Raw genomic sequence first — 14,790 nt, 5'->3', positions numbered from 1 at the left:
GCGGACCGCCGTAGTATCCTGTTGTCATTTCTGCCATCAATCACTAAGAGAATGATGAGGAAGACTAGACAAGAAGCCTATAAGTATTTTAAAGTGTTATTGAGGTACGAGTGTTTTTAGTTTAAGAACTTTTTACGTTCTTATTATTTTCACTTTTTAAGTGTATAACGACTTTGATTTGAATAGATTTGGGTATTATTGTTAGTCTTTTGATTGGAATGTTTTATAATTTTTCATGAATTATTATATATTTATGTATGATAAATACTGTGTTAAAATTTTCTACATAATTCCGCATAATCTAATTAATGACCACATAATCCGATTAATTGTTACCCAATATTAGACTGTATGCATAATGACGTGTTTTAGAACCTTGCACACGGTGTTAAAATACCCCTTCTAGCCTAACAGTGTTTGTGTTTTAACAAAATGTAGGCGAGTGGACAAAAATATCCTTCCCCTCGTCATCTTTCCTCCCTCAGCTCGTGGACTACAGCTGTGTGGCATGTGCTTATAATTGATTCTTTTCGAGATGGAGCTTTGGTGAGATCCAGTGACTAAGTATTTGTTAGATGAAGTGATCACAAGTGATATGGGGGTCTGGTGAGAACTTATTATTGCTCCGACAGAAGCTTTTCATTGAGGAGACCAAACTCTCTTGCTACTGTCCTACCACTGCTTTGGATGTGAACTGGAGGGAAGGAATGAGAGAGTAGAGTATAGCATGGAGATCGTCAGATTGAGTCCATGGAGATGAGAATGAAGGATGTCCAAGATTACATCAAGTATAATCATTTGTTGTTCCCTGAAGGGTGCTATCAGCAAGGAGAGGAAGGAGATCACTAATTGGGATTGTTAGCAGGGGTGGAGGGGGCTAATGACAGGGAGTCACAGAGGATGAGGAAGGAAAGACAGAAAGGGAGGGGTATTCTCTTTTTCCATTCACCTACATTCTGTTAAAAACAATGGCTATTTGCATATACATACCCCTCAAATCATGAGTATCTACAAAACTACTCCCAAATATTAGTTTAAAATTGCCCCCCAAATCATCAACTTTGGAGGGAAAAAATATAACTAAAGTCAACAAATCAACTTAGTAGGCAAAAGAATTGACTATTTTGTTCATATTTGTTACATTTCAGTTACAAATAAGTGAAAGTGAAATGTAGGATATATGTCCAAAAAATGTATGATACGTGTTTTAAACTAAAACATGTATTGTTTAATTGAGTACCTGTCCGAATAAATGTATGCATATATGCAAGAAGTGTCCAAGGAGTTTGGGTATGAGCACGGGTACGTGTCAGGTATGAGTACAGCTTCATATAATAAGTATAGGTAACATAGGGACCAAGGGATTATTTTCATCTTTTTTTTGGCACATGCTTGTCACATGAGATCATTAAAACCAATGGTGCTAATTTCAAGATTAAATGAGAAATTTAGCATAATAAAAATGTTCAGGGATGGTTATGTTCATAAGCCCAGAAGTTCAGGAGGTTTAGTGTAAAAAAAATATGGGTTTAGTGCAACTCCCCCCCAAAATTCAGAGGTTTTTTTGCAATTAACCCTTGCAATATCTAGATTTGAAAGGTAATTTTGCAAATATGGATGATTTGGGGCATATATATGCAAATAACCCAAAAGATTAAATTACTATATTTTTGGCTTATAAACATTTTAAATGTAGATAAAATCAACTTTAGAGAGCTGGGTTACAAAAACAAATCATCAACATCAAATCCAAGTATTTTGTTCCAAATCTTCCCCAAAGGATCAAAGATCAAATGGTTGGTTCAAAGATGGAACTTTTTCTAGATTCATACTTTTGAGAATACAACTTTTTGATTCAAACATTGATCTTGATCTAACCCCCTAGAAACCCCTTATAAAAGTATTGCGTCAAATACTTAAACTCAGGCATATTACATTGTTAGACTAACCAATTTTCTATTTAAAATGTACATGTATAGACAGTGATGCATGGGCAAGAACTTCTAATAACTTGACTATTGACTTTTAGACATTTGCATGATGCATTCAACTTTTAACTGAAATGACCTATAAATTTATAATACTGAATTTGAATGGAAAGGATTTGTTCCAAATCCTTATGCAAGAAAATTTGTTCGTGTGTGGGCATGCATGCATGAACAGTAACTAATATTGGGACGGCAAAAAAAACACTACATTAAGCACAATACCATACTGGCAGATCATTCCTCTTCTTCTAGATATTGTCAATACTAAGACATTAAAGTTATGCCAAGAAAAAATGCATAGAATTTAAGTTTCGTTTGATTACTCTGGGGCATGATATCCAAAAGTTCCAAGGACACGAGTAGAATGAAGACGAGCAGCCATGTCAGGAGCCTGATTTGAGAGGTTGAAATCTGCAATTTTTGCTTTGAAATCTTCAAATAAAAGAATATTGCTTGATCTTATATCCCGATGTATTACAGAAGGTTGAGCCTTCTCATGGAGATATTCCAGACCCTTTGCTGCATCAATAGCAATTCTCACCCTCTGAATCCAATCAAGCACAGGACCAGGTTGGGCACCTTGGACTCCTTTCCTGCCTGGAATTCAAAAGGATTTAGATTTGATGATTGCCCACGACATCAGGCTTGGCATATGAATAATGCAGTACTATAGCAAGCTGATCATCATACCATGCAAAACATCATGCAGTGAACCCATGGTAGCGAATTCGTAGGACAATAAACGATAATTTCCTTCCACACAGTAGCCCAGCAATTGAACAAAATTATCATGTTTCAATTTTGATACTGTTTCTACCTGATGTCAGAAAAACATTATGGTTTAACTTTTAGTCTGGAAACGCACAGCATATAAGAGAGAACAATAGAGAGTACAAAAATAGCGGTTGAGCTGAAATCATCAAGCACACCTGAGTCAGAAACTCTTCCTGGCTGGAATCTGGCTCTGAAGAAACATCAAGTTTTTTTATTGCAACCTGTTGCCCACTGTTTAGAACAGCATAATATACTCTTCCATAAGACCCTTCCCCAACCAAAGACTGCGATCCAAAGTTGTCAGTCTTCGCTTTTAGTTCCTCTAGAGACAATTTAGGTACTTCAATATTTATAACTCTCTTCTGTTGTTCAGCTTTCGCCACAGCAGCAGGCCTTGAACCCTTCTGTGTTCCTGGAAGTGATTTCAAAAGAATCATTAAAATGATGACAGGAAAAAGAAACATCCAGAGAACACCTTCAGCCAAGAGGTCAGAGGGCATATTCTTCAAATTCAGAATTAGCATAATTCATAGGAAAAGGAGAAAAAAATATTGACAATTAGATAAATATGGGAAGACTAAATTCCCTTCATTTGGGAAGACTCAATTCCTTTCATTGTTTTTATATCATAACCAGTCTTTTTTAGATATCTTTCCATATTAGTTGGTCTACTCTGATTCTAATATGGTGCAAATCTAATTTATAATTGATTCAACACAACTAGACGAGTGATACAAAATCGAGATTGGGCCTAGACCTTAACGACTTCCAGTTTTTTAATACTTTTTTTAACTCCCTCATCACAACCAACCAAAGTACTCGATATTCAGCATCTCGCTGTTGATAAAACTAGCAGAAAGTGGCAACGAGAACACACAAGCATTATCCCTCAAAGAGAAGAGATAAAAGAAGCAACGAGCGACAAAATTACAGGAAAGGTACAAAGCCTATGAAATATGATAATATCCATATCAGATAACAGAAGCAAGTGTAATACGGTTAATATGTAATAACATATACATTATATACAGCTAGGAGTGGAAACGAACCAAATAATTAACAAATAGTTTGTTAATTATTTGACTAACTATTCGGTCATAGTTGATCCAACGGTTCATTTAACACTAAACAAAAAATATTTAGTATTCGAGTTCATTAACGAATAGAATTTAACCATGGGTATATTCGATTCATTTGCTTATCAAATATTCGTTTACAATTTGATTGCTTATAATTTGTATCATTACATATGTTTTTATATTTTCAACCTACTTATATTTTCTACTTAAGTTCTATATACTAATTTTGAGAAACTTAAAGAATCTTAAATCAGTTTTCTAATGAAATATTCGAATTGAATATATATACATTGTAACTATAAAGAAATAATTTTACCATTTAAAAGATTAAATACTTTGGAAGAATGAATATACTTTGAGATTCAATAAATATTTGTGAATAGTCATGAATATTTATCAAATACCTAGTATTCGAGTTCAAATTCAAAAAACTACAGACAAGGATATTTGAATTTGGCTTCGAATTCAAACAAATACAAATACGAATATCTCAGTATTTGATTCGATTCGTTCGTTTACCACCCCTATATACAGCAATCTATCTATATAGTTAACACACTGGCTATGTTACTTAGGTACTTCTAATTTGAAGCCATACTCACATGGGACACATACGAGTACCCATGTCCGAGCTCCCAGGACGCTCCTTGCATATATACATCTATTCAGGCATGTACTCAGTTGTCATACATCTTTTGGACATATATCCTACATTTCACATCCACATCCACATCTTGAAAGTAATTAGACACACGTCAGGTTCCAAATTATGATTTTGAAGGATCAGTTGGATGTCTAGTTCAAAAACTAACGATTTTCCAATTTATAATCCATATAATAAAAGAAACATAAAATGTTATATGAAATTTAATTCTCAGCCTTGTTCTCATACAAATTGTTAATTCCAATATATAATATATGTGTATATAAATATTTATATAGTTGTATCCCCATACCCTACCTCCCTAGACACTCCTTGCATATGTACACCTATTCGGGCATGTACTCAGTTGTCATACATCTTTTGGACATATATACTACATTTCACATCCACATCCACTTCTTGAAAGTTGTTAGACACACGTCAGGTTCCAAATTTTGATTTTGAATGGTCAGTTGGATGTCTAGTTCAAAAACTAATGATTTTCCAATTTATAATCCATATAATAAAAGAAACATAAAATGTTATAGGAAATTTAATTCTCAACATTGTTCTCATACAAATTATTAATTCCAATATATAATATATGTATATATAGATATTTATATAGCCGTGTCCCCGTACCCTACATTTTACAAATTTGTTGTGCCCCGTGCCTATACCGGTATCCGTAGCGACATACTCATACCCGTACCCATGCAATATATGAGTGGCACCAACACAGGCATTCATCATGAACCTAAACATACACTCACTAGGGTGGCATAGAATAACAAGTTAAAAACATGAACTTCTCGAGAACTACAAAAAACTTTATCTACAGCCTACAGGTTCAACTTTAGAAATTCAAATGGTGTTATCTTTTGAATTTGGAAACTGATTCTAACTGATTGCCAGATTATACTATCATCCGATATAACTGCAAGTTTAAATAACAAACCTCATCTTTCTATGTCTTCCTTCTACTGTTTCCTAGTATAAGATATCTTTGTACAGTTGCTTCTTAGTCATAACTTGTACAATCTAAAAATTGAAATGTAAAAGGTTGAATTTCCTGCTATTCAATTGGTACACGAGGTTTACGGGAAGATCCAATCTTGACCGCAATTTTCACAGCCACAAATGTAGGACCACCTTTTCGTGTTATGTTGGCAAACAATTGAAATTTTACATTAAAGTTTTATAAGGCTTCGTAACATAAAGTTTGTGTTTCAAAGAGAGCTCTTAAAGAGTCATGAAATGCAGACACCTCCTTAGATGGAACAACTTAGATGGAGCATTACATGACGTAATGCTTACAGTTATGATGACAACTGTGGTGCATGTTATATGCGTAAGAAATGAAACTGATACAAGGCAAAGATGATGAAGATTATCTTATGAACATTATTCCAAGTCCTGTTATGTTAATATAATTTAACAGAATAACTTCAACTAAGAGGGAAAATAAGCTGATAAAGAAGAATAATAAAATATACAAATATCCCATAAAATCGTCCAGACAAGATCATAGATCCAACATGAAAGGGTTAGTTCATCAATCAGAATAATCACATTTATACTCTGCAAAACGATATCTAAATCACGTTTTTTAAATATTTTAATTATCATCCACCTAGTGGCTATCAAATTCCTTCTGCAGCAGTAATATGAAATAGAAAGCCAATATCTCTTAACATACCTGTTAACAGTTAAAAAGTGATTCTACAAGAACAGTTCCATATAGTGTACATTAAAGACAACATACCATCTAAATAATTCTTTGGAGCTTTAAGGGTTTGATTCTCGTCGTCATGATGAGACTCGTCGATATTACATGCACAGCACAGCCAGCGCTTCATTTTTTTCTCTGTTTTATATCTCTTATATATGGCTAGGATACCTATCAATCCAGAACATGACTGTTAATAACCAATGGCAGAACCATAAGAATTAAAGCGCATGTCCAAATGAAACATTAATATATAAAATACATCATTTTATACAAGCTTTTCAGGTTTTATAGTTTCCACATTTTCTCTTATATCAATTAAAACGAAGTCCAAAAATCATTTATATTGCCTTTAAATTTTAAATTAGAAAAAAGTGTAAGTACCTTTTTTCAGCTATAGAGAATCATACCAAAAAATGGAGGTTATTTATGTAACATACAAGTGTAACCTTAGAGTGAAGCTAAAGCAAATTTCCAAAATGGACTTTAAATTAGATATATCTCGTAATTATGTACATTGAGGCAGATGATCGAAATTTAACTGCAAAGAAATCAGCTAAAATAATAGCAGACAGGGACACCACGATTTGAAATGCAGAGAAATTAACCACCTAGCACAACAACAATAGAGCAGACTACTAGCACAATCTATCATTAATATCCACACTATACAAACTAAATACACTCGTCATGCATCTGTCCCCATCAGAATAATAGCAACGAAATTAAAAAAACAAGATCAACTAATTTCTGGCCAATCTCCAGCGGGAATTAAATCACATAATACAGCAAGCAACTCAGACAAAGGAGTGCTGAGACCAACAACGACCATAAAATTCATTGAATAAATTAAATTTGAAACGATCTACAAACAACAGAGATAAAAAGACGTTATGTTGCCCTCACACAGCACCAAAGTCCGAAGACTGAAACTTTACGAGAAGCAAAAATACAAGAGAAAGATGCAATCAATCTCCAATCATAATACATCAAAAATGTAATAAAAAACCTAGAAATCCACAGAAAAACCAACCAGACATCAATTAAGAAAAACGTCCAAAAAAAGCAACGAATCTGACAGACAGAACAAGATCCAGCGAAGAAGATCGTGAATAAAGAGAGGGCGAAGAAATCGGAAGCGAATCGAATCGATTCAAATCAAATTGAAATCAAGGGGATCCAAAGCCAAAGTTGCAATAAGGTGAAAAGAGCAGGATGACGAGAGATTTTACCTTCGCCTTCGCCTTGGAGGTTTGATGCTCCTCCTCCTCTGCTTCTTCTAGCCTCAAGGGGCTAGGGTTAGAGAATTGGAGGAGAGAGAAAGAGAGGAGGGGTGAGGAGAGAGAAACAAATAGAGAGAGAGAGAGAACGAAGTACGGAAATATCGCCGTTTAAAGAGGGGGGGAGAGAGAGAGAGAGAGAGAGAGAGGAGAGCGGTGGAAAGTCCGAATAAATGTTTGTTCTAATAATAAGTTGGAATAAATAATGCGCCAGCGAGGCCGACCATCATCCAATATATTTATTTACAAATAAACCTATGATGGTACGCGGTTTTTATCCCCTTTTCCAGGTTGGACCGTCTGCCCCTTTCTTTTTTTAACCGGGTAATAATAGAATTAGAGGAGTACTTTAGCAGCACGCTTTGAAACGCGGTTTGTTAAGACCAGGTAAAAAGGACACGTGCGATGCACGTGAACGGCCTATGTCGTCGCATACAAATAAAGAAGGGAAAATTGCTTCTATCCCCCAAAACCATTGTAAGTATTCCGCCCTTCAAGACTTTTTCAACGATCCCAAAGCCCCCCAAAATCATTCAAATATACTTTTAGCCCCTCAAAACTCTTCCTCACGTGACCAATGCTTAAAAATAAAAAACTTTCCCCAAAATGCCATTTGATTTAACCGCCTCCCATTTATCAATATCAATCCTCGTCGATCGTGCCATCACATCTCTTTTCTGTCCAAGCGAACCGACTCCAGAGCATAATCCTAACCCCATTGCAAAACCCTAACCCTAAATCAACCCACTCCAGAGCATAATCCTACTCCTAATCGGAAAAATGCCCGGCACGTCAACTCGCAAAGTAGTCGTCCCTATCGATTTCAGCAAATACGACGACGCGTCACAGTACGTCATCTCAAAAAGACCTTCAAGCACAGCAAAGTGGACTGAAGTAAGCACATCAATTACTGATGTTCTCGAGAACATCTTAGCCAGTCATTCTCATCCCACAAGTCCAGCTCAACCCAAAAAGCCAGTCCAGCGCATAGATCTAGAGGGCAGCACCGGCACCACCAACGCCTCTAGAGCGCTCCTGGTCTACAGAGAGGACCTAAAGAGACGCATACGACAGCAAAAAAAAAGTAATTTTTACCATAAAATTTAGTTGTTTATGATGTTGCATGTTGTGTTAATTGTGAAGGATATTGTTAAGTTGTGAAGGTTAGCTTGTAGTTGTCAAGAAAATTCATTAATTGTTAAGGTTATACATTAGTTGTTAAGGTTATTGATATGTTGTGAAGGTTACTGTTCAGTTGGGACATGTGGCATGTTAGTTGTTAAGGTTAAGCGTTTGTTGTTAATGTTATGAGTCTGTTGTGAAGGTTACTCTTTACATGCGGTTGTTAGTTGTGAAGGTTATTGTTGGCTGGTGGCTGTTAGTTGTGGAGGTTACTGTTTACTTGTGGCTATTAGTTGTGAATGTTACTGTTATCTTGTGACTTGTTAGTTGTTAGGGTTACGTTTTTATTATTAAGGTTATTGATTGGTTGTTGAGGATAGGCATTGGTTGTGAAGCTTATGGATTTGTTGTTAAGTTTACAATGTCTTTGTTAAGTATACAGCATAATTGTTATGGTTACAGATTATTTTCAAACTAATTATATCTTGTGGTTTTGCTTTGTAGACAAAAGACAAAGTCCATATCTGAGTTACGGCCTACTTCCAGCTTCACTGCGTACTAGGAATTCATGCATACTTTAGTGCAGCATATAGGCAAAGGCACTGGAAGGCCTATGAAGATAGTGTATTCAGACACTACATTCATTTTGGCCCTCCTGGTCATGATCTTCCCACTTTCGAGCACGTGCTGAGATAGTGGGATGAGAAAAAGATGAAATTTATCTTCACTGATACAAAAACTGAAGAAGACATCGAGTGCTCATTCAACCTTGGTTGGGCAATGAGCCATACATGGTTCTCTAATGAGGGGGATCTTGTTGGTCCCAACTAAGACAAGAAAAATAGAATTTGGTCAAGGTTTTTTTTACCAAACCTGAGGGTGATAGTAGTAGAGCTCCTCCTCTAGTACCCACTAGACGCCATGTTGAGGATCTACTCATGAGACTTGTACAATCAACGGATCGTCAAGATGTGAAGGACTTTGTCCTGCTACAGATCCTCTATCAGCTGAGCATGATCTGGTGTCCATGCAGTTTTCTTAGCATTCCAAGGCATTTGTTCAAGTATGTTGATAGCATCGAACATGCAAATAATACTACTTTGGGGACCTATATATTCAGTGAGACAATTGATGCGATTGAAAAGGCATTGAAGGGTCCTAGGCCAGGAAAGAAGATTATATATCTGCAAGAGTGTACCCAGCTTGTTTGTGTAAGTATTCCTACTTTTTATTGTTTATAGCAATGAGTAAATTTTATGCATTAATTATTGTGAAGGCTAGGGTTTAGTTCTTAAGTATAGCTGGTAGTTGTTATATATACAAGTTGGCTATCAAGGTTACTGTTTTATTATTATGGTTACTTATTTGTTGTTAAGCTTACAGATTGGTTGTTAAGGTTACATATTGGTTGTTAAGGTTACAGGTTAGTTGTTAATATTACGGATTTATTATTAAGGATACAAGTTGATTGTTAAGGTTATGGATTTATTGTTATGGTTGCTTATTTGTTGTTAAGGTTAAAAAGTGGTTGTTAAGATTCTATTTCTCTCATGTGCAGCTATGGTGCTATGAACTTACTGGCGTCAAGAAGTTAATAAGTTATTTCATAAGATTCAATAATATTTAAGGCCTATTAAATTATATAACGCAAGATAACGAGTTACGTAACAAGTTTTGTTTCTAACACAAAATACGCCTAATGACAAAAAATCATATATTTATTTATTTATTTATTTATATATATTTATATTCATATTTTGTTAAAAATATCATTACAAAACACCTCTAAATTTTTTATTGGTTCCTATACAACACCGTACAATTTTTTGATTTGTTACGCAACTCATCTACACTTGTCATTTAGGTCTACAAGCCCCGAATGTAATCAATCATTAAACGTAATTAATCAACTAATCAAAATATTTTGTTGTATTCTGAAAGGACCTCTTTTTGCTGATTTTTAAAAACAATAATAGTGTAACACATATTCTCTTAAAAAACGTACTTAAGTAGTTAGTACATAGATATCATGGAATTACACAAATACAATTCTTTTATGAGATTTATTATTCATAATTTAATTGTCACACCCCGGTTCCAAAAATATAATAACTTGGAACGTGACTCGGCCGACAATACAAACATTCGGCCACATTCATGCCTCTAGATCATCATATATATAGATATAAAGCCAAAACTATACCATAGAGCATGTAACTAAGACAATAAAAGAAATATATAGATGAAGAAATCTACAAAAAGGATGGAGTTAAATAAATAAAAATTACATCATAGTCTAAAAAAAAAGACACATATGACTCTAGAAAAAGTCTAAACCAAATAACTATCTAAACCAACTGAACTAAAGAACTAATAGACTAAAAGGTGATCACTTCCGCTAGACTTGCTCCTCAAAATATTCTCGATCTTGCGAAGAAAGAACGGTTTTCGTGTTTGGGGTGCGCAAACCCTAGGGGAATCAGAAAACTCCCAACAAGCATGTAAAATGAAGAAAATAGGCGCATGTAAGTGTATGTAGTAGGTATAAAGAAAATATGAAAACTCAATTAAAGATAATAAAAGAAAATGCTAATTGTAGATATTAAACAAGGTATACCACAAGGCACACAAGCACATTATTATTATTTTAGGTGTTATTTAAATTAGAGAAGAATATTTTCATGTGTATAAGTCGGGTTTCTTAAACCATCCTGGGAACATGGTTTCAAGTCAGGATTGACCCTTAGCTCTTATATATATAAATCCAAGATATCAAAAATGTTCATGAGCCCGCTTATATACACGTTATATTCTCTATCCAATTCCCCTTTATAAACTCCATATTTACTCATTTATTTTAAGTGGTTGTGCATGAAATATTATTCACTAACCATAGAGGTATTGTGGAATGGCTTTCGTAAAATTTATGAAAAATAACTGTGACCCAAAACATGTCCAATCAAGATGGATGCATCGTCTAGTCAATGCTATTATAATAATAGTAATAATCAAGAGAAATATCTCACATCGGGATATCGATGTCGAGGGTATAGTCATGCTATGATAACACGTTTATGAATCATATTTCTTGTTAGAAGTCATCTTCATACATAATTAACCTATTAAATGTCACTAGGTGATCAAATATAGCATTAGGTGATCCAATAAGCATCAAGAGATCAACAATATCATCATTCATCTTAACAAAAGGAAAATTAATAGTTAGCATAATTGTTTAGTGTCAAAGCGGGCTAAATGATTTCAAATTTGATAGCATAGAAATCTGCAAAATTGATTCTAGTGAGCAAAAGGCTCAAACGGGTCTGAAATATGATATTGGATCCTAACTGGGTCAAACGGGTCTGTAATTTGAATCATAAACCCAAACGGGTTTGAAATCTGTTATTGGATCCTAACTGGGTCAAACGTGTCTGTAATTTAAATCATAACCCAAAAACAAGTCTGAAATCGATAATGGGTCTGAACTGGGTCAAACAGGTCTGTAACAAGTCACCTAACCACAACTCCAACAACTACGTTGTGAAAAATCGACTACAGTAAACAATTTAAACATATTCTTTGTTATAACTATAATCTTGAAAAAAATTAGAAATCTTTAAAATTACTTATTATTATTAGTATTATTATTATTTTAACAAAACTATTCTGACCAAAATAAAATAGTTTCGAAAAATAATGTAATAAAAACTATCTACAGAATAGTTGTCATAACTCTAAGAGGAGAATACTAGTAATTGGATAAGGTAACTATGAAAATAAAAGAGTTTAGGTTATGAAATGCTTGCATAAAGTGTCAAGATATTCCTATAGCATCATAATTAAAAATATATAAAAAATAACTACAATCTACTCCTCATGATTATCTAAGAAGAAATACTACTATTTAGATAAGGAGATCATGAAAATAAAAGAGTTAAAGGATAAGAAAATGTTTGTCGAGGAATAATTTGAACTCTAAACTTAGAAATCTCTATCCATTCGCAGTGCTTGAGTACCCGATCCTATGATTTTATTTTTCTCGGTTCTCTCTTTTTTTCCTCTCCGTTTTTTTAAGTTATCGAGAAAAAGGTAGAGGAGATGGATAGAGATTTAAAAAGATAAGGTTGTTATATAGTTAGAGATTTTCTAGGATGGTAGGTTTATTTGTTAAATGTGGGTTTAGGTATTATCTTTGTCACATTCCAAAAAAAAAATAGTATTACATCCTACCCACCAAAGAAAAAGAAATTTCGTCCTCAAAATTAATCCAAGTACACGAGGAAGTAGACGTTGCCGGTAATAAAAAGATGTGGATAGCGCTGACGAGTATCATCCTCTCACTCCTATGTTGCCTCACCAGGTCCACGGTGTCCCCAGGATACCAATACTAGAGGGATAGTCCTATTCTTGAGGATCTTCCCCAGTCTATCTAAAATCTCCATTGGTCTCTCCTCATATGATAGGTTCGTCCTAATTTGAAGCTCTGTGATGTCTAGGACATGGGTCTCATCTCGCACATATCGTCAAAGTTGTGATACATGGAATACATCATGCACTCCCTCGAACGATGGAGGTAAAGCTAGTCGACACGTCACCTCTCCTACTCTCTCTAATATCTCGAATGGATCGATGAAACGTAGACTAAGCTTCCCACGGCTCCCAAATCTGATAGCTCCTCTGCTTGGAGATATCCTCAAGAAGACATGCCCTCCAACCTAGCATTGTAGAGGTCTCCTCTTAGCATCAGCCCAGCTCTTCTGCCTATCCTGATCCGACCTAAGACACTCCCGTATTATCTTTATCTTGTCTACTATCTGCACTATCATCTCAGAACCTAGCAGACGCCGCTCTCCCAAGTCATCCCAACAGATAGGAGACCTATATTTTCTTCCATATATTACCTCATAAGATGCCATCTGGATGCTGACCTGATAACTATTATTATAATAAAACTCCACCAAGTGTAAGTGGTCTTCCCAAGAGCCCTTGAAATCCAACAGGCATGCCCATAACATGTCCTCCAGAGTCTGTATAGTCTTCTCTGATTGTCCATCTATCTGAGGGTGGAAAGCCGTGTTGTAACTCAGTCTAGTCCCAAGACACTACTGTAAGTTCCTCCAAAAGTATGATAAAAATCGTGTGTCTCTATCAGAAATAATGCTAACTGGTACCCTATGCAAGCGTACTATCTCCCTCATGTACAGCTCCACTAAACTCTCTGTCATCTCTACAACTCAAAATGGTATGAAGCGAGTCGACTTGATGAGTCGGTCTACTACTACCCATACGGTATTATTTCCTTTATGACTCCTCGGCAAAGCTATGACAAAGTCCTTTGTAACATATTACCACTTCCACTCGGGAATAGGAAGGGGTTGCAATAACTCGGCTGCCCTCTGATGCTCAGCCTTCACCTGCTGACATATTAGGCATTTTGACAAAAATTGGGCTATCTCCATCTTTATTCCTATCCACCAGTAATGTTCTCTCAAGTCCCGATACATCTTTGTGCCTCCTAGATGAATAGAAAGCACTAAACTGTGCGCCTCCTCCAGCAGCTCTCTTCTGACATCGCCCTTAGGCATACACAACCTACCATGTTATCGCAATGATCCATCCTTATGTATATGTAGATCAGTTCTATCCCCAGTCTCTACTTGTTTCTTAAATTTTTAGTACAGAGCATCCTCAAACTAGGTACCCTTAATCTGGTCCATCAGAGTTGACTGTAAATACAAACTCATCAATTGTCTCCCTACTCCAGGCAACATAATCTCCATGTCCATCCTCTAGAACTCAGCTAGCAACTCCTGCTGTCTGGTGAGTCTCATCGCCACAGGCTTCCTGCTCAAATGATCTGGCATTATATTAACTCATCTTGGGTGATATTATAAATAAAGATCGTAATCCCCCATAAGCTCTAACCACCTCCGATGCCTCATGTTGAGTTCCTTTTGAGTGAAGATATACTTTAAACTTTTATGATTTGTGTACACCTCCACTCTCTGCCCTAAAAAATAGTGTCGTCATAGCTTCAATGCAAAAATTACCACCACTAATTCCAGATCATGAACCAAGTAGTTCCTCTCATGTGTCTTCAGCTGTTTAGATGCATAAGCTACTAACTTTCCATGTTGCACCAGAACACAACCTAAACACAAACCGGAAGCATCTA

The 14,790-nt window shown here is 35.5% G+C and overlaps 1 protein-coding gene across 1 annotated transcript in view; it reads right to left on the bottom strand.

The window, feature by feature from the left end:
• Positions 1–7,632, bottom strand: part of LOC109837599 (PTI1-like tyrosine-protein kinase 3) — a 16,844-nt gene extending 9,212 nt beyond the window's left edge. The window contains exons 1-5 of the mRNA XM_020405913.1: positions 7,446–7,632; positions 6,250–6,384; positions 2,918–3,174; positions 2,679–2,805; positions 2,312–2,585 (exon numbers count right to left, since the gene is read on the bottom strand). Of these exons, the coding sequence (XP_020261502.1) occupies positions 2,312–2,585; positions 2,679–2,805; positions 2,918–3,174; positions 6,250–6,343 (752 nt within the window). The 5' untranslated portion in view covers positions 6,344–6,384; positions 7,446–7,632. The remainder of the gene's footprint in view (positions 1–2,311; positions 2,586–2,678; positions 2,806–2,917; positions 3,175–6,249; positions 6,385–7,445) is intronic.

The sequence above is a fragment of the Asparagus officinalis genome, chromosome 4, assembly GCF_001876935.1.
Source record: "Asparagus officinalis chromosome 4, Aspof.V1, whole genome shotgun sequence".
Lineage (NCBI taxonomy): Eukaryota > Viridiplantae > Streptophyta > Magnoliopsida > Asparagales > Asparagaceae > Asparagus > Asparagus officinalis.
Note: the sequence above shows the minus strand (reverse complement) of the source record. Positions and strands in the feature narration are given on the sequence as shown.